This window comes from Theropithecus gelada, chromosome 7a (genome assembly GCF_003255815.1).
Source record: "Theropithecus gelada isolate Dixy chromosome 7a, Tgel_1.0, whole genome shotgun sequence".
NCBI lineage: Eukaryota > Metazoa > Chordata > Mammalia > Primates > Cercopithecidae > Theropithecus > Theropithecus gelada.
The window spans coordinates 25,173,917-25,193,142 of NC_037674.1; the positions used below are offsets into that span (position 1 = coordinate 25,173,917).

General features: G+C 38.6%; 1 protein-coding gene across 1 annotated transcript in view; it reads right to left on the bottom strand.

Annotated features, from left to right (window-relative positions):
* Positions 1 to 10,740: 10,740 nt before the first annotated feature.
* The window catches only part of ATP8B4 (ATPase phospholipid transporting 8B4 (putative)), a 264,877-nt gene continuing 256,391 nt past the window's right edge, over positions 10,741 to 19,226 (bottom strand). The window contains exons 26-28 of the mRNA XM_025390477.1: positions 18,687 to 18,825; positions 14,575 to 14,705; positions 10,741 to 12,945 (exon numbers count right to left, since the gene is read on the bottom strand). Coding sequence (XP_025246262.1) covers positions 12,664 to 12,945; positions 14,575 to 14,705; positions 18,687 to 18,825 — 552 coding nt within the window. The 3' untranslated portion in view covers positions 10,741 to 12,663. The remainder of the gene's footprint in view (positions 12,946 to 14,574; positions 14,706 to 18,686; positions 18,826 to 19,226) is intronic.

Here is a 19,226-nt window from a genome sequence, read left to right on the forward strand (position 1 = left end):
GTTTCCAATTTAAATCCGCAAAATCTCCAATCTCAATCCCAGTTATCTGTCTATGACACAGCAATGTCCCTTTAGTCATATCCCATCTCATTTCATAAAGGATTCAAAGTAGCTTGCACTGTGAAAAAAAAAAAAAGTAATGATAAAATATAAACAAGTAAAGACTACCAAGGTTGAGGAAAACGTAAATATAAAAAGTGAAGTCCAAGGAACAATGCCTTATTAGAAAGGAAACTGTCTAAAGCACAAAAGACTGCACTGCATTTAAAATAGATCTTCCATGCATGAGGTTTAGTTGATGAGGTATTTTTAGGGGCTCAGCCGCTACTGTGGGTTTTACTCCATGCCAGATATTGACCCAGAAGAATAATTAAAGCAATGAAACTATAGAATTTATCTCCAGGATGTGGTCAGCACACAATATTCATGCCTCCTTGGTTAAAAAGGAGATGTGTTTTCCAAGTCTAATGTTGCCAAAAAGACCACGTCAGTGCTTTCTGCGGAATGGAACTCATATTTCAACAATAAGTCTGAATCATGACCATTTATTTATTCAACAAATACTGTGACAATAGATTACCTGCCAGGAACTGTGCAATGCATTGCTAATTCAAAGACAAGACACAGACCCTCTCTTATAGGACTTCTCTCTCGGGAGGAGCAGAGAGGCTTGTAAATATACAATATGTAAAAACATAACAAGTATGATTGGAGAGGAATGCATAAGGAGTTGTTAAAGCAGGGATAGCGACAACCACGTCACTGAGGTTAGCAAGCACATCTTAGCTTCTAATCTAACATCTTAACTTGTAACACATCTAGTTATAAGGATGCAGAGCTTCTGGGTTGGCAGGGGTGAGAGTGGGCATTCTTAATTGAGTGGAACTGATAAAATCATAGAAGATTTTGTGACTTGCTAAACATCTCTGTATTTCTGATTTGATACTGTGGAGAAGTAAGGCAGACAAATGCAGCAGCGCCATCTCAAAAAGTGGCGGCCAGCAGGAATAGGACAGAGGAGTATGAAGAAATGCTGTAGCAAGTATTTTGTCATATCCAGGTTAGTGAGAGGAATTTCTTGGCAGTATAGGCATATTGTTCTTGGCAATTCTCTATATGGTAAAGGGAACTTCAGGATCCAAATCAACTTTCTGGCTGACTGTGCATCCATTCAAACCACCTATGATCACATTTAAAACACAAATCTAGCATCTCAAGAGAGATTTAAAATGGAAGGTTTGTTTGCCAGTGATCTGCACCAAAAACTGGAAGCCAGCAATCAAAGGTGAACAAGTGTTTCAAACTTTCAGGCCTCTGATGCCTGACTCAAAAATCTGAAGCATCCCCTTCCTGCTGAGCCAGCTAAAGAATACTTTGGCCATCATACAAAAATATAGTATTAATATACCATATTCACAGTATAGTTATATATTATATATAATACATTCAGATTATATATATGTGTATAAATAGATATTTATATTTATATAGTATAGTATGAATGCTGAATAATTTATAAAATTATTATAGGCAAAAGGTAACTTGCTTAGTAGAATTTACAGTGATTGATTCCAGCATATGAATCTGAAGACGTTCCAAAGTAGAGGTCCATGGAAAATGGACACTTGCCTAGTGTTAGCTCAAGTCAGGTTCTGACTTTCTCCTGTGGAAACAAAAGCAGATAAGGTAACTTTCAAAGAAAATTCTTTTTTTCCTTAAACTGACTCATAGCTTAGAAGTTGAGAAAATAAAGAAACAGCTAAGAAATAGTGAAGGGTGTTGAATGTCTAAGGGAATTAGAAAAAAAGAAGAGCCTTAATAGGAAGTGTGTACATTTGTGACCAAAAACTAAGCTACCAGAAACTATGAAGAATGAATCCAGAAGTCTTAGCTAGAGGAAAAGAAGAAATAAAATGATCTCTCTTTGCTGATGATATGATTCCATACACAGAATATCCTAAAGACTCAGCCAAAAGGCTCCTGGAACTGATAAACAACTTCAGTATACTTTTAGGATACAAATCAACACACAAAAATCAGGAGCATTTCTATACACCAAAAATGTTCAAGCCTTGAGAATCAAGTCAAGAACATAATCCCATTTACAATAGCCCCCAAAAATAAAATATCTAGGAATACATCTAACCAAGGAGGTAAAAGATCTCTACAAGGAAAACTGCAAACACTGCTGAGAGAAATCATAGACAACACAAACAAATGGAAAAACATTCCATGCTCATGGATTAGAAGAATCAATTTCATTAAAAAGGCCATACTGCCCAAAGCAATCTACAGATTCAATACTATTTCTATCACGGTATCAATGTCATTTTTCACAGAACTGGAAAAAAAAACTATTCTAAAATTCGTATGGAACCAAAGAACAACCTAGATAGCCAAAGCAATCCTAAGCAACATGAACAAAGCCAGAGGTATCACGTTATGTTACTTTAAACTATACTATACAGCTACAGTAATCAAAACAGCATGGTTCTGCTACAGAAACAGACACATGAACCAATGGAAGAGAATAGAGAACCCAGAAATAAAGCTACACACTTGTAGCCACACGGTATTTGACAAAGTCAACAAAAATATGCAATGGGAAAAGGGCCCCCTATTCAATCAACAGTGCTGAGACAGAAGCTTTTGCTGTGCAGAAGCTCTCTAGTTTAATTAGGTCCACTTGTCAATTTTTATTTTTAATTTTTGTTTATGGTGTATTTAATTTTTGTTTATATGGCTAGCCATATGCAGAAGAATAAAACTGGACCCCTACCTTTCACCATAAACAAAAATTAACTCCAGATTGATTAAGGATTTAAAAGTAAAACCTCAAACTATAAGCCTAGAAAACACCATTCTGGACATTGGCCTTGGGAAAGAATTCACAACTAGGACCTCAAAAGCAATTGCAATAAAACCAAAATTGACAAGTGTAACCTAGTTAAACTAAAGAGCTTCTGCACAGCAAAAGAAACTATCAACAGAGTAAACAGCCTACAGAATGGGAGAAAATATTTGCCAACTATGCACCTGACGAAGGTCTAATATTCAGAATCTATAAGGAGCTTAACCAACAGAACAAGCAAAAAACAAATAACTTCTTTAAAAAGTAGGCAAAAGACACTAACAGACACTTCTCAAAAGAAGACAGACAAGTGACCAACAAACATGAAAAGATTCTCATCAGTAATTACAAGAGAAATGCAAATCAAAACCACAATGAGATACCATCACACACCAGTCAGAACGGCTATTATTAAAAAGCCAAAAAACAACAAATGCTGGCAGGGCTGTGGAGAAAAGGGAAGACTTGTACACTGTTGGTGGGAACGTAAATTAGTTCGGCCACTGTGGATGCACTTTGGAGGTTTCTCAAATAGCTTAAAACTGAACTATCTTTCAACTCAGCAACCCCATTATTGAGTATATACACAAAATAAAATAAATCATTCTACGAAAAAGATACATGCACTTGTATGTTTATCACAGCACTATTCACAATAGCAAAGACATGGAATCAACCTATATATTCCATAGTGTATATATACCACATTTTCTTCATCTACAGCCAATCAAGGGTGGAGTAGATGAAGAAAATGTGGTATATATATATACTATGGAATACTACATAGCCATAAAAAAGAAGAAAATCATGTCCTTTGCAGCAACATGGATACAGGTGGAGGCCATTATCCTAAGCAAATTAATGCAGGAACAGAAAACCAAATTCTTCATGTTCTCCTTTATATGTGGGAGCTAGACACTGGTTACTCATGGACATAAAAATGACCAAAAATAGACACTGAGGATTACTAGGGGAAGGGAGCAAGTGTTGAAAAACTAACTATTAGGTACTATGCTCACTTCCTGGGTGACAGGATCATTCATATCCCAAACCTCAGTATTGCACAATATAGCCATGTAACTCACCTGCACATCTACCCCCGGAATCTAAAATAAAAGTTGAAATTTAAAAAAGAAAAAAAAAGAAAAGACCGAATCTATGACCTAAGTGTCAACTAGAGATAGCATTGGGTTAAGAGCACAGGGGCCTGGTGGGGGGTGTTTGGATCATGGAGATGGATCTCTTATGAATGGCTTGAGCCATCCCCTTGGTGATAAATTCACAGGAGATCTGGTTGTTCAAAGTGTGTGGCATCTTCCCCTCTCCCTTTTCCTTACTCCTGCTTTCACCATGTGATGCGCCTGCTCCCCCTTCACTTCTGTCATGATTGGAAACTTCCGAAGGCCTCCCCAGAAGCAGATGCTGACATGCTTCCTGTACAGCCTGCAGAACCATAGGCCAATTAAATATATTTTCTTATAAATGACCCAGTCTCAGGTATTTCTTTATAGGAGTGCAAGAATGGCCTAATACAGTCTCTAATATGTCATTATTTTCAGGACCCCTATGTTGCCACTGTTGACATCTGGGTTTCCATATCACAACACAGTCACCCTTCCCACTCTGCTAGCCAGAGGGTAAGCTACTGGGGACAGAAGCTGATATGGTTTGGCTCTGTGTCCCCACCCAAATCTCATGTTGGATTGTAATTCCCAGTGTTGGGGGAGGGACCTGGTGGGAGGTGACTGGATCGTGGGGATAGATTTCCTCCATGTCGTTCTCATGATAGTGAGTGAGTTCTCACAAGATCTGATGGTTTAAAAGTGGACACTTCCCCCTTCACTTGCTCTCTCTCTCCTGCCACCATGTGAAAAAGGGGGTTGTTTCCCCTTTGCCTTCTGCCATGTTTGTAAGTTTCCTGAGACCTCCCAGTGATGCTTCCTGTACAGCCTGTGGAACTGTGAATTAATCAAACCTCTTTTCTTCATAAATTACCCAGTCTCAGGTAGTTCTTTACCCAGTGTGAGAATGGACTAATACAGAAGCCATTGCTTTGAAGGCCTTGGTACTTACTGATCATACCCAGGCATCCAGATGTCCAACCACCTGCCATCTCTTAGGGTACTGGGGATGGGGTTTGGGGGGCAAGTGGAATTAGGGTCTCTGCTGTTCAGTAGAATGTACCACGCTTCATCCCCCAGGTCTGCAAAAATTCAGATCTTTCTAGCATTCAATCACTGAGGCTTCTCTTTAACACCCAGATTCCTTCTTGTGTCCAAGTATGCAGCTCTATCTAGCCTCCGTAAGCCAACATTTTCCAAAAAAGACCTGTTTAATCTCCCTGGGGCAAGTGAAATGCAGCCCTCTGGGGTACAAACCTGTGGTTGCTTTTCTGGTAAAAACAGCTTGTATTTATTCATCTTTTTCCATGAGCCAGGCATATGGCAGTGTTTTGCAACAAACATCTCATGTGATCATCACAGGAGCCATCTTTGATAGGGAAGATTACTATTCCTGTCTGATAGCTGAGCTCAGGCTGAACCCCAGAGCCCAGACTCGAAATCACCACATTGCACTGCCTTGCTCTATAAAATAAGTTAATCAATCAATTAGTAACTTTCTGATTCATTTTGTGAGGATGCTGCAGCAAAATATAAGATACAAGTAAACTAATCAGATTAACTTGCCAGAATGATACCAATTAAATCCCAGGAACACCATAGGCTGGGTTCTAAAAAGGAAGTGATGCTCTCTCAACATTCGGCAAGCCCCATGAGGTCCTAGGGAGCTGTCCCAGACATTATTTATCCTCTCTGTGGGCTTCTCAGAGAACGCATCTGCCCAGGCTAAATGTGACAGCATCCTCATTGTCTTGCCATTATGAATGCTCTGTGAAGAGGCCCTCTGAAACATCTCCCTGAGAGAGTACCCCTTGTTCCCGCCTCTCCAGGCTCTGCTTTCCCTTGGCCTGCAAAAACAGCTCATTGTGTTCCCTTTTCTTTTCCTAAAAAAATAAAAATACGTATTCCCCATCCCCTAGTAAATACTGAAACTATTATTCCCTTCTTTAAAAAGTAGTTTCCATGCAGTACATTTCCTGTCTCAGCTCTGGAAGACTATGCACCCAAGCACCAAACTTGCAACCAGAGACAGAGACATCCTCTGATAACGAAAATCTTTGCTTCCTCTGTCTGTGACTTTGCACACAGTTGTTCAAAGTTGTTACATATCAAGACCAATCACATCCCTAGGACATACCTCCCAACTCTCCTGACTCTTATGTTATTGAAAACAAATAAACAAACAAAAAAACTCCTTTATGATGATATTCAACTTGAGTGGCTTTTTTTTTTCCACTTTGGTCCTGGATATAATGAAATGATACATAATATGACAAATTTTCACTGTGTATAGTAGCAATATGAACACACATGCCAATGTATCTTAACATATCTACTTGGTTACATTTTGGGTTACAATAATTAACCTTGATTCATGTATTGGGAAGCTACAGGGACTATGTAATGCCTGCTTATAATACAGGAAAATTATGTCCATGATTCTGAGCTCCCTTCTTCAAAAGCTTCCTCCGGGGTTTCCTATGTTCTCTCTTTATCCTGAAATACATTTATTAGGTTGTGAGGTATGTTTAAGGAGTAGAAGCCAGGGGTATGCTTTCGGCATTTATTGCAACCCAAAGTTAACCCCATCACAGTTAACGAGCATCTTTGGTCTCTTGTGGAATTTGAACTAAATCTATGAGCCTTTTTCAATATCTATAATTCTATGATTTTTTTAAATTATGGGAAATTAATGAAAGATGTTTACATGAATAATGTTTGCCCTTACTGTGTTATGAATTAGTTTTTTGTAGTGTGTCCGGGTGCATGATGCAAGAGAGTAGGAAAAATGTTTCTGAAACAAAACTTGACAAATATTTGTAATGAAAGTAAATTTAAAGACTGCTATAACTGTGCTATAGAAACAATTCAAGTATTAAACAAAATACACAATCAAAACAAAAGTAGTTGCCATGAACTATGTTTTTTCATCACTTTTCAACCTCCTACAATCCAATACTTACCAGATTTCATAATTTAACATCTCTGAAATTAGAAATAAATCTTACATCCAATGGCATCTTTACAACTCTAAGTGGCAATATTCTTCTTGTTTTCCAGTGGTATATAAATTAATGGTGCATCATTTACAAGGCGGCATTTTAGATTCCATCAACTGTGGTATGTATAATGCATGGTCGAAAGATACTGAGTTAGAACCTCTCCGAGGGCAAGAAAAAGAAACTGTTTCTTATTTATCTTGTACCTTGTCCTCTCCACACTCAGTGTTCTATTAAGTGATTGATTCACTTATTAATTTTAAATTTAGTCCAGTAGAACTAAATTTGTTAGCACATTTCATCTGAGATGTCTACTAGATATAAGCTCTATGAGAACTTCCAGGAAGAAATGGAACCATAAAACAAAGTCTTGCCTGTCAATCAAAAAATAATTCCAGTAATCTTGTCTACCCCTAAGTATTAAACTAAGCTCCCAAACTATGAACCACAATCATTTATATTTGTAAAATATATTTTTAAAAATATTTGAAAAATGTTAGTATTCAGACAAAAACCATTCACAATACCTAAACATATTTTGTCAATAATATTATGCAGTTAGAAACCATTCCTGTTGTTCAAAACACATCATCTTGTAGCTTCAGAAAACTATTAGCTACCATGCAAAACAATGCCAGGAAAACATTTTGACGTGCCCTATAGAATTTTGTAGGTTATTTGGTTAAAAAAAAATCTGTTTTTATCTAGCTTAGACCAAATAGGCACCTCGTAAAGAAAAATGTGACTTATGTGGTCCAAATAGGTCAGAGTGCCAACTGCCATTAGCAGTGGGACAAGACTAGTCATTGATGGCCCATGTTCATTCGTATTGGTCAGTGCCCCTGTCAAACTGATTGTTAAATAAGCTTAATATCTCCCCCAGTCACTATTCATAATCCCAAATTAATTTATTCTTTTTCAGTAGTTATTTAATGAAAGTGACATTATTTTGAGAAATTCAGTAACAGGAATTTTATTCAAAACCTTTTCTGAGGATATTTTGGGGTCAGTATTATTTCTGTCCAATCTTTGTGCATTATCTCATACTTCTATATCTCTATAGTGCCACATACTGAGCAGAGACAGAAAGGGGACAAGAAGGAAAATCATCAGCTGTCAAAGAAGCATCCTAATCATTGCTCACATTTACCTAGAAGAAGGCAGGGAGTATAGAAACATTTATGACAAGAGGCGAAACAACTAGATTTCTTCTTGATCATTACTTTATTTCCAAGTTAAGTTAACTATCATCTCTCCACACATCCTGCTCCAGTAAGAATTTTCTGTGTAAGTCTAGGGCTGCAGTTTATTAACAATTTTAACTTGCCCTTGTTAAACCTTATGGGAATCTGAACTGAGATAGCCAGAGATATCTGGCAAATTAATCATTATTATTTCTTGAAATCTGGATGTTTATGTATGCAGCTCCAAGCTGATTTGCATTCTGCACCAATTACAGGAATAGATCTGCCAGGAAGTTTTGAAATTCGAGGACAGATAGGGTTAAGTCAGAGCCCCAAACTACAGATTAGCCCAGCAAGTCCCTCCAAATCTTTTGCAATACACATTTGGTAATACGTGGGTCATTTAGTTCTGGCTTCCAGGCAGTTCAGCTAAAGGCTTAGGCTAGAGAATTGCAAAAGCTGATGATTTCTCACCAAGGAATGAAATGTGACGCAGTAGAGCAAACTGCAGACATTTAATACCAGATGTTAATGTAAAAATTGGAAAATTGTGACCCCCACATGGTTATCTGACCCATGGCCTGCAGAATCCCATCACAAAGTCTGTAAGTCATCATTATTCCTGGATTCCTCCACTGTGCCTACTCTTTGTAGTGTAAAATAATAATTCTGAGTCATATAACTGAGATAATTAGATCATATCAATCTTGAGGCATTTTGTGCACACACTAACAGAGTAATTCAATTTCTTACCATAAAAATCAGAAGTAGAGCTTTTCTGATTAGTTGGATTTCCTAGTGACTTTTTAGAAATAGTTTGAGACATTTTTATTTCCTTTGCCTTCCACACCTACCTAACGTCACTAAATGCTGTAGGAAAGGAAGGAAGGGAGATTTTTATTTGCACTGAAAGGTAAAAGAACATTTGAAACATATATTTCTGAACATTTTTACATCTGTTTACACATCTTCCCTAGATCTGCACATTTTAAATCTACACAGACACAATACAGTTTATGTAAGAATGATACACAAACTGCAAAGTGCTGTATAACTATGAAGAAAATTGTTCAAGCTCTGTTGCGCCAACTTGGGTCCCAAGGGAACAGAGGCTCAAAGAATCTCCTCTAAGCCCAGATTCAAGGTAGGGAGGACTTTTAAATGATCCTCTTCTTAGCTGCACATGAGTGTCTTACCTTCTCATCTGGATACTTTTGTTACTCAAAATGATGAGAGAGGAAAGGAGGGTGTGGAGATATCTTCATGAATCATTAACAAGAAACTGAGCATTCAAATGACCCAGGTAAAATGTCACCACAGGGTTTAGCAGCTCTGTGGTAAGCTGAGAGAAAAGCCAGAGATAGCAGTGCATCAGGGGCTAGTCTAGAGAAATACAAACCAGTACAAGAGCCTGAAGAGCCAGGCCCTGCCCTCAAGAGAACACCCAATTCAGTTTCTTCTCTCTCTTTCTCCCTCCCTCCCTCCCTCTCTCTCTCTCTCTCTCTAAGAAAGGCAATTGCAAATACACAACAGACATCACTGACAAGAGCAGCTCTCAGATTGGGTAAATGAGAAAAGGTCTTGAAGACCTTCCTGTCCCAATTTCTCTGTCAATGGGCGAGGACACCAAGGCCTGGAGAAGTCAGGTGGCATGCTCCAGCTCACAAAGCAGCACCATCACTGTGACAAGAAGCCAGGGCTCCTGGTCCCCACTCTGATAAGCTTTGCTTGTTCTCACACAAGATGTGAAGGAAATCTTACCATTCAAGAGTCAAATATAATCCACTTTTTTTCTTTGAGGGATTGCATTTTATTTTTCAGAGTCAGATTATCTCAAAAAAAAAAAAAACCAAAAAAACATATAACTGGAAAACTCTTTTCTCCCTCCCACCATCCTTTCCTCCATTACTTTTTCCTCTCTCTTGCTTTATCTGTCTTACTTTCTTCCTCCCTGTCTCTCTTTCTTTCCTTCATAGGTATATGCATCTGGAGGCAGAGGAGAGAGCCAAAGATAGCAGAGCTCAGTCAGGGAAACTCGATTTGCAATTGCCTGTAACAGCTCAAAACTTGGACTGAGATTTTAAAAACACAAGATTATCAACTTAAATCTTGAATCTAGAAGAAAATAGTTTTTCTTTCCAAATAATTTGATAACATTTATGTAAAATTAAAATTTTATTATTCCCCAGTGCCCCCACCATCACTACTCACCTCTCATCACTTTTCATCTTCAGGTTCAAAATAATCCCTGGCACTTGTAATTGAATGATCTCGCAATGGGTGTGTGAGTTTACTTGGATCTCATGGGGCCAAAGTAAGCGGATAATATGTTTCTCTCACAATCATCCACACTATTTGTTTATAAACAGCCTTATTTAATTTAAACTGGATTTGCAAAATTGGACCATTTCTAATCTTTCCTATCCCTTACACGTAGGTCCAATTGTTTCATTTTATTGTTGACTCTGGTTCTAAGAATGAGTACATTTCCCTCAGCATGTAAAGGAGAGAAAAAAATATCCATGGACTAATGTAACAAAAATCTCCCCAATGAATTTCCCATAAAGAAGAGATAAAACATCAAGTACCAATAGTGCCAAAACATTTACTGAAAGTTTTCAAATCTTGCAAAAATATTACAAAAAGCGAGCAAACGTGGTGAAACTAATGACAAATTAGACATTGAAAACTAAGATCTGGGTAAGTGTAGGCAGGCATGTAAGGGAAAGAGAACTTCCATAGGCATTTGTTATGGTACACGACCGCATTTGACTCTTTTACACATATTATGTCACTTGATCCCATTTAGGAAAAATTGTCCCAGACTTGGAAATTTAGCTTTTAAAAAATGGTGGCCTATACATATCACATTAGCTCATTATCCATCAAGCTCACTCAAGTGTCACCTAACTCTCTTGGGAAATGTTACTTTGACCAAGAATTTAATAGGGACCAGATTAAGGACTCTAGAATTAGAAGTTGACTTGTAGAAAACCATTAAGACATGATGCTTTATTTTTGCTTTCTGGTAGAGAAATGTACCTCCACGGTTATAATTTTATTTCCCTGTAGGACACTAACCAGTTTTATATCTTACTGGCAATTTCATTTTGTCAAAGCTTTCCCCACTGACTACTTAAATTCCACTTTTTTCATATTCTCTTCCAATTTCTCTGCTATACTGATGTCAAGTTAACTGGAACTTAACTCATCTGTTTATGAAATAATTATGTTTTTAATAATTTCAGAATTTGTGCTTTGACAACCATCAAACAACCACATGAGGTAGGTAGTATGTCCTCATTTGACAGAGGAAGAAACTGAGCCTCAGAGAAGGCACATTATGGTCCAGGTTTATAGAGATAAGAAGTGACAGAACTGAGGTTTTCACACAACTATGCCCAAATTACTTGACAGGAAAGACACTGATGATTCACATGGGGACTGAACATTTGAGCTGCAACATCTCCAAAAAAATCAACCTTACCCACATATGTTCACTACACATTTGAATTATAAACATGACAGCTGAGCATCAAAAGCAAGTAACTTTAAACGATCTAAACCTGACTTTTAAAATAGTAATTAAAACATTATTTATTAATTTGTTTGGCTTCAATTCTGAAGCTTTAAAAATTGGAAATGTTGAAAATATTTGCCCATTGTGTGAAATTCCAGTGCTTTGCTGATTCCATTAATGGTCTGGATGATGCTCAGCAAATTACTACTGAGGTGGTTAGAAAAGCCATTGAAAAGTATTTAGAATACTTAGTGGCAAGCCTCTCTGACATTTCATAAGCATGTCCTTACATGACACAGACTGAGAGCTTTTTGAATAAATTTGATTAAATTACCAGCCTATCCTGCTGCAAAGATGTTCACTCTCCTTTGTCTCTAGACTGGTAGAAAAATGAGAAATATAAACACACTTTTGTATTCTTCAGGCGTGAAGGCCATTTGTTGTCCTGGCTGAACAGACAGGTAGATATCAAGACTAAAGAGTGACACGCAACTCAGTCTGAAAGCACCATAGTACACACTTTAAATTTTAAAAGTATACCTCGGGAAAGGCTGATCTTACATATATGTGTTTATCTGTCAATACGCATGCTTTTCGGCTTGGATATATATACCTTTAAAATGCACCCTTTTATCCGCCTGAGGATCCATTCAATGTATATGCAGCTTTACAAGTTTTTCTCCATAAATAAGATTCTAAAGTTCAGGTCAATTGGTATCTAGGTTGATTTTAAAAAGAAAAAAAAAATCTGTACTTGTAACAGTGTTTTGTCCACCAAATCACAAACTAGACAGTGACCCTCTGGCCTGGTTTTCCATAGCACACACTCCTGTTTAATGGGCATTGGCAGCTGTCTGCCGCAGATTTCAGTTAAGTGAGGCAATCTGCCCGCCCCACCTCTTGCCTCAAATCTCAAACTCTGGAGCCAGCAGAATTTCAGCTCCACCTGAAGTGAAAAGATAACTATGTGGTTTAAATTCATATTGACTCACAGTTTCACTGTTTTATCCTGGCCAAAGCTGCTCACTGTGTCTGTGGTTTTCTTACATAAATTTTCAATCCAGCTAGTGCTATTATAATGTGTCTTTTCCAGCCCTGATGTTGGGGGTGGATTTTTAGCTCGCATATTTTTTCCAGATGTGATAAGTTCTCCATAGCCCTCTTGGTGAGCAAAAGCATATCCAGACCTTCTTGAGCTTGACCTGCGGGTCCGAGGCCTTCGGCTACTTGGAGGCCTTGCCTTCTTCTGAGCCTTCTGCCACCGGCGGATCTGGAGACAAACAAGACCCAAAGTGAGCTGAGGCATCCAAATGATAGACTCCAGGCAGTGGCCCACTTTGTAAAGTGAAAGCCTTTTCTTAAGTAAAAACAACATTGCAAAAGGAAGTTTTAAAACTAAAAACTAAAAAATTTTCCACCCAAAAGTTGACACTGGGGGCACTCATGCATTTTTATTTCTATCGAGAAACTATTAAGTAATTAAGAAATACCAGACAAATTTCATTACTGTCTCTCATATATCTTCAATGTACACAAGCATACTTTTGCATAGAAAGATTTTCTAACATGCACCGCCCAAAGTCAGCCTAATAATTTATAATTTCATTCTCCCAAAACAGCCTTTTTCCTCTCTTTCAGGGATTCTCTGGATCTAACAGTCGTCAGTAACTGGACTAGAAGAAAATTGAGAAAATGAGTCAGAAATACTCAATTCTTGCAGTAGGTCAATGTATCATGAGACTTCCAGGGTTTCGATTTATTTTAGGTTTGCATGGCCTTTCTAAATGTTCCACATTTTCTGAGTAGGTTTCCTACAACTCTTTCATTTCCCTGTAAAGCTAAGGAGAAAAAGACCTGAGGTTTGTTGTAAGCGACCTTGTTCTCCGGTTTGGCAAATCACTTGGATTCTGACTTTGTGTCAGGAGAAAGCCATCAAGCAGAACATCACGATCGAACTTATAGGACAAACGAGCACAACCTTCCTTCCTTAACTCCTCCACCATTTTCTGGGTTTATGTCAGAATGAGCTTGGAGAACTGAAGAGAGGACAGATATGACAAGGGACTCTGAATTCTTCCAGAAGGAATCTTTTTAGACTTTGGTCCCAAAATGTCAGAGACATGATGATGAAAAAAATGTCTATCTCTGTCTACCTCGGTCTCTCTCAGCATCACTGGCCTGGTCCCACTCACCACAGCAGCATGTTCCCCCTTCTCATGACATGGCTACGAATGTTTGTCTCCCTTTCTTTCTCCTTTCCACGTTTTATCTGAGTCCTGACCTAAGTTGACATTGTCCTACTTACTTGTCTTCCCATGAAATTCTGAAATATGTTCTGTTAATTCTCCAGTTAAGGAATTTCTATAACCTGTTCTTCCTACTTTCCTTCCAAGTTTACTAATCTACCCAGCATGCCGCTCTTCCCCTTCTTAATCTGTTCCGAAGGTAACATCTCATCCATGTTTCTGAATCTGCTACTGGATTTCTACAAAAATGTTAAGCCCCTTTGACTCGTACCATGCTTGTCTCTTTTACTGTGCTTGTGCTTGCTCTCAAATCAGTATCTTTTTCTATAGCTTGCCTTTCCCTTGGAAAAATTGTCCAGAATGAGGCCTGTGAGCTTCTTTTTAAGACTCAGCTTTTTAAAATGCCCAGTTTAACTTGTAATTTATGACTCCCCATCCACATTTAGTATAGATGCCTCTCTTCATTGGCACTAAGGACTAGTACATTCAAGATGCGGAAAGTCCCATCTATTCTGATGTGATCTAATACACCAGTAGGTGTTTGCTTGTGACAATTTCATTAGCCCATCTCTGAGCTTCCAATAAGACAGAAAAGGACACCATTTCAAGAGCCAAAAACCAGCCTTCAAGTATTCATCAGCACTGTGACATACCTGATCACTCAGGGTTGGGTATAAATTCACCTTCAAAAATCTGAATACCACCACTGGCAAAACCGAAGCCACTGTTGTTAAGAGAATTACCAGCCAGATACACTTCTGGGTCAGGGAATGTCGTGCATTACCTATTATTAAAGAAAACATGCACTGTGGTTACAAGTAGGACTGAATTATTAATTAACAGGTTCTTTGCTCCTACAAGATCTTTTTTTTCTTTTCCTTTTTTTTTTTTTTTTTTTTTTTTGAGATGGAGTCTCTGTTCCCCAGGCTGGAGTGCAGTGACGCGATCTCGGCTCACTGCAAGCTCCACCTCCTGGGTTCACACCATTCTCCTGCCTCAGCCTCCCGGCTAGCTGGGACTACAGGCACCCACCACCAAGCCCAGTTAATTTTTTTTTATATTTTTAGTAGAGACAGGGTTTTACCATGTTAGCCAGGATGGTCTCGATCTCCTGACCTCATGATCCGCCCGCCTCAGGCTCCCAAAGTGCTAGGACTACAGGTGTGAACCACTGCGCCTGGCCAGGATCTTTTTTGAAATGGTGGGATTTGGATCACCTAATGTCACCATGATGATAAGAAGGCAGAAGTGCTAAGATCACCCTCAGGAATTGCTTACTGGCCTGATCACTTAGAGATTACCAGCCTGAACCAAGCATTCTCTCACCCAGGCTCAGTCTAATATCACTCACGGAGCACAATTCTCTCTTCCAGCATCAAGATCTTGTGGTTACAAAGCAGCCATTATTTTTAAAAGGCACATTTACCCTTTACCCTTGTGGACTCTTGAATTAAAAGTGTCATATCAAAACTACACAAAAAATCTTCCAGATGCAGATACAGTCTCAAATAATGATTGCATTGATTGGCTTGTCATAAAAGGGGAGCTTTTTCTACTGCAGGACCAACCTTTTAAATTCCAGGCAATGGCCTGAGAAAACTCGCCTCAGAGGGACTTGTTATTTCTTTATTGTTCATTTGGTTATGAGGTCCTCAAAGTTCCAAGATCAGGAAGGCTCCTGGGTTTGTGAAAAGAGCATTCCCTCACCAGGAGACTGTTGATGCAACCATCCAACATGCTTGAGCAACAGGACAGTGAAACTCATTTCCAAGCCTGAAGTCAGTTTCCTTACTCTTTACTCACACCTCACATACCCCAATGTGGGCTTAAACAAGGCAATAAGGGTCAGTAAGGCAGGCAGACAAGCTCCATGGGGAGATGACAACCCTGCTTATATCACCAAAATAAACTTTTGTCCCTGTTCATTTTCTAGAGATTTGTCATCATACCCCCAATTATCCAGGTCCCCTATCCCAGTATTCAAATGTTACCACCATTCAAATGGGCTTTGGGTATGAGGGCTTGGCTACTGAATGGTATGTCTGCTTTTTCTGGCTTTAGAGAGAGGAATCTGCCTGCCCAAGAGCAGCTGATTCCAGTTGCCTTCAGCCATGGGCAGAAACAAACTTGACTCAATAAATTAAATGTCTCTTTGAGCTCCTTGAAGCTTGGTACCCTCAGGCATGACTGGGAAAACAAGCTTCACTTTGAAACCACACTCCTGCTTGCTGCTAGCTACTAAGGAAAAAAAAATTTTTCCTGAAACCCCAATGTTGATCTAACTTTTAAAAAATTTCATTGGCGCTCAGTAATTAATTACTGAAATGGCATGTGCTTAGCTGGAAAGAGTGGTCCCTGCACAAATTACTTTCTCCAGTTGAGGCATTCTCATCTCATTATGCATCACAGTGCTCTCTTAGGACGGAAATCTTCCAGTCAATACACTGAACTTTTCGATTTGGCAAACCATCTTAAAAAAAAAAATAAAAATAGTTTTAGTGTCCTTGTTTCCCAATATGCTTATTCTTACTCATGACCAACATGTCTCTACATAGTTGGAATCTTTTGGTAAACAAAGTATTACCAGTACGTATTAAGTAAGAGTGGTGCAACTTAAAGATTTCCATTTACATGTAGGAAAAGGCAAAAGGTGAAGAACAGTTTTAAGTGTATGCATGAATTTACATTGAATTACAATTTCAGGTGCCTTTGCATCAATGTGGATTTATAACCTTACTAACCTTATAATCCTATTTCAGTCCTTGTGGTCTTATTTTGCTTTCTACATAAATTAGTCCAAGAATTTACTTCCTCAATTAGTGAATACAAATCTCACTCTTGCCTGATTAAGTTCAAGAATGTTGGTCACTGCGCATCTCTCTTTTCCAGTTTGTTTAGATGAACTTGGTTAGCAGTTTATTTCACACACACTAGAGATTTCAAAACCTCTGAGAAAGTATATTAATATCCCTCTTTTATTAAGCTCAGTGGCCTTTGCTGGGAGTCCTTTTGAAATGTGGAGTGCAATGATAGTATACCCCATACATAGACTAGAGGTATACTCTTTGTAGAATAATAGAATTTTTTTAAGGGATTTTAGAGGGTCCTTTGCTACTCATCTGATGTTCAAATTCCTCTGCAATGTTCCCACCAGTAATCAAGCCACATTTGCATGAATAATAACAATCACCATCATCACAGTTAACATTTATTTAAAAAGTACTATGTACCAGGATATATGCTAAGTGCTTTATATGTATTATTTCATTTAATCCTCATACATTTTCCATGAAAATAGGCTTATTAATATCCCCAGTTTATAAGTGAAGACATTAATGCATAGTATAATGTTGTGAGCTGTATGTTTAGTCTTTTTCTCTGTTTTCTGGCATAGATTTAAAACTCCTTGAAATCCTCAAAGTGATATGTGTCTTTTTGTTTGTTAATGAGTTGACTGATGGCTGGAAGTCCCTAGGTAGCTTCAGGATTGGGGCTGGTCATCGAAAGACTAAGGTAGGATTAGAGGGTTGGGACTTTCAGCCCCAGCCTCTAAGCTCCTAGAAGAGAAGAGGGACTGAAGGTTAAGCTGATCGCCAATGGCCAATGACTTTGTCAATCATGCCTATATAAAAAATGTCTCCATTACAGCCTTAAAGAACAGGGTTCAAACAGTTCCTAGGTAGCTGAACATGCAGAGGTTCCTGAAGGGCAGCATGCCTAGAAAGGGCAGGGAAGGTCCACGCCCCTTCCCCCATACATTCTCTATGCATCTCTTTATCTGTATCCTTTGTAATATCCTTTATAATAAACCAGTAAATGTAAGTGTCTCCCTGAGTTCTTTGAACCACTCTAGAAATTAATCAAACTCAGGGAGGGGGTTCAGGGGAACCGCGATTTATAGCCAGCTGGTCAAAAGTAGAGGTAAAACATCCTGTGGCTTGCTACTAGCATTGGAAGTGCGGGGGCACTCATACAGAACTTAGCCCTCAACTTGTAGGATCTGACACTACCTCCAAGTAGATATTGTTGGAATTGAATTGGAGAACATCCAGCTGGGGTTCTCTGCAGAAACACCTCACTGGTTGTTGGTGGGACGAAATCCCCACTTCTCAGTGACCAGAGGTCACAGAAGTCTTCTGTGTTGCTTGCTGAGTGAGAGTATAGGAGAAACTGAATTTGTTTATTCCTATATATTCTCACGTGGAAAGAAGAAACTTGCCCAAAGTCACACAGCTTGTTAAGTGGTAGAGCTGGCGCTTGAACCCTGACTGTCTAACTACAACGCCTACTCCTCATGCCACTTACAGATTAATGTCCAGGAATTTTTAGAAGGCTCTAAATTATACTTTGTTTCATTCTTATCTAAATGCAAATAAGCTTTATGGGTGAATTTTGGCAGATGTTGGTGATAACGTGGCATAAAAGGAGAGTCTAGTATTTCTTTTTCTTCTACCATATATGAGCATTTTACAGGTCTTCAGGTAGCCCTAATGTATGTGCTATGCCTCTCATTGGCAAGGAGACAGCCTACTACATGTAAGCTGTTGAGAACCTGTAAGCTACTGTGAGTGATTCTTCTGCATCCAGTAGAGGCAGCAGAAACTGAGCTTTTAGAGCCAGGGTTTTAAACTTGGAAGCCTTCAGATGCCTGGCTCAATCAATTTCTGGACAAAGGATCACTAATCATCCCCAACTCCACCTAACACAAAAAATAAATTATAAGACAAGTAAACAGCAGCACGACAAGTAAACATGACTCACTTACCAACAAATGGAAACTGGTTTGGGAAGATGCCAAAGATGCCATTACTGTGCATTGTAAATAAAATGGAGAAATAAATGGCAATGCTCCCCCAGATGAAGACATGATTAATGAAAGTCCAGTAACTGGTATCCAAGGCTATCTGTAAATAAAATCAAATGCAAAGGGGAGGTCTTTGAGGATTAAAAGAGCACCATTTATCTAGTGATGTTTCCCCAGAATGGCCCTGTGGCAGGAAGGTTGCACCTGCCTAGTTGCCAAGTCAACCATGGGCATTCCCACTTTCTGAACACACACGGGGGACTGATCTGACTTCATATTTCTGGCAGAAAATTGACTTTACAACTTCTATACTCAAGCCATTATATCTGCCAAGGTCGAGTCAGAATCAGGAGGTGAGATGTTAAACATGTTAAACTTCTTTTAAGTGAGAAATATGAAAACACAATGGGTTATATATATATATATATATATATATATATATATTTGAGGGGAGAAAAAAAAAACACACACGCACAAATAAAAAATATAAAAAAAAAAGAG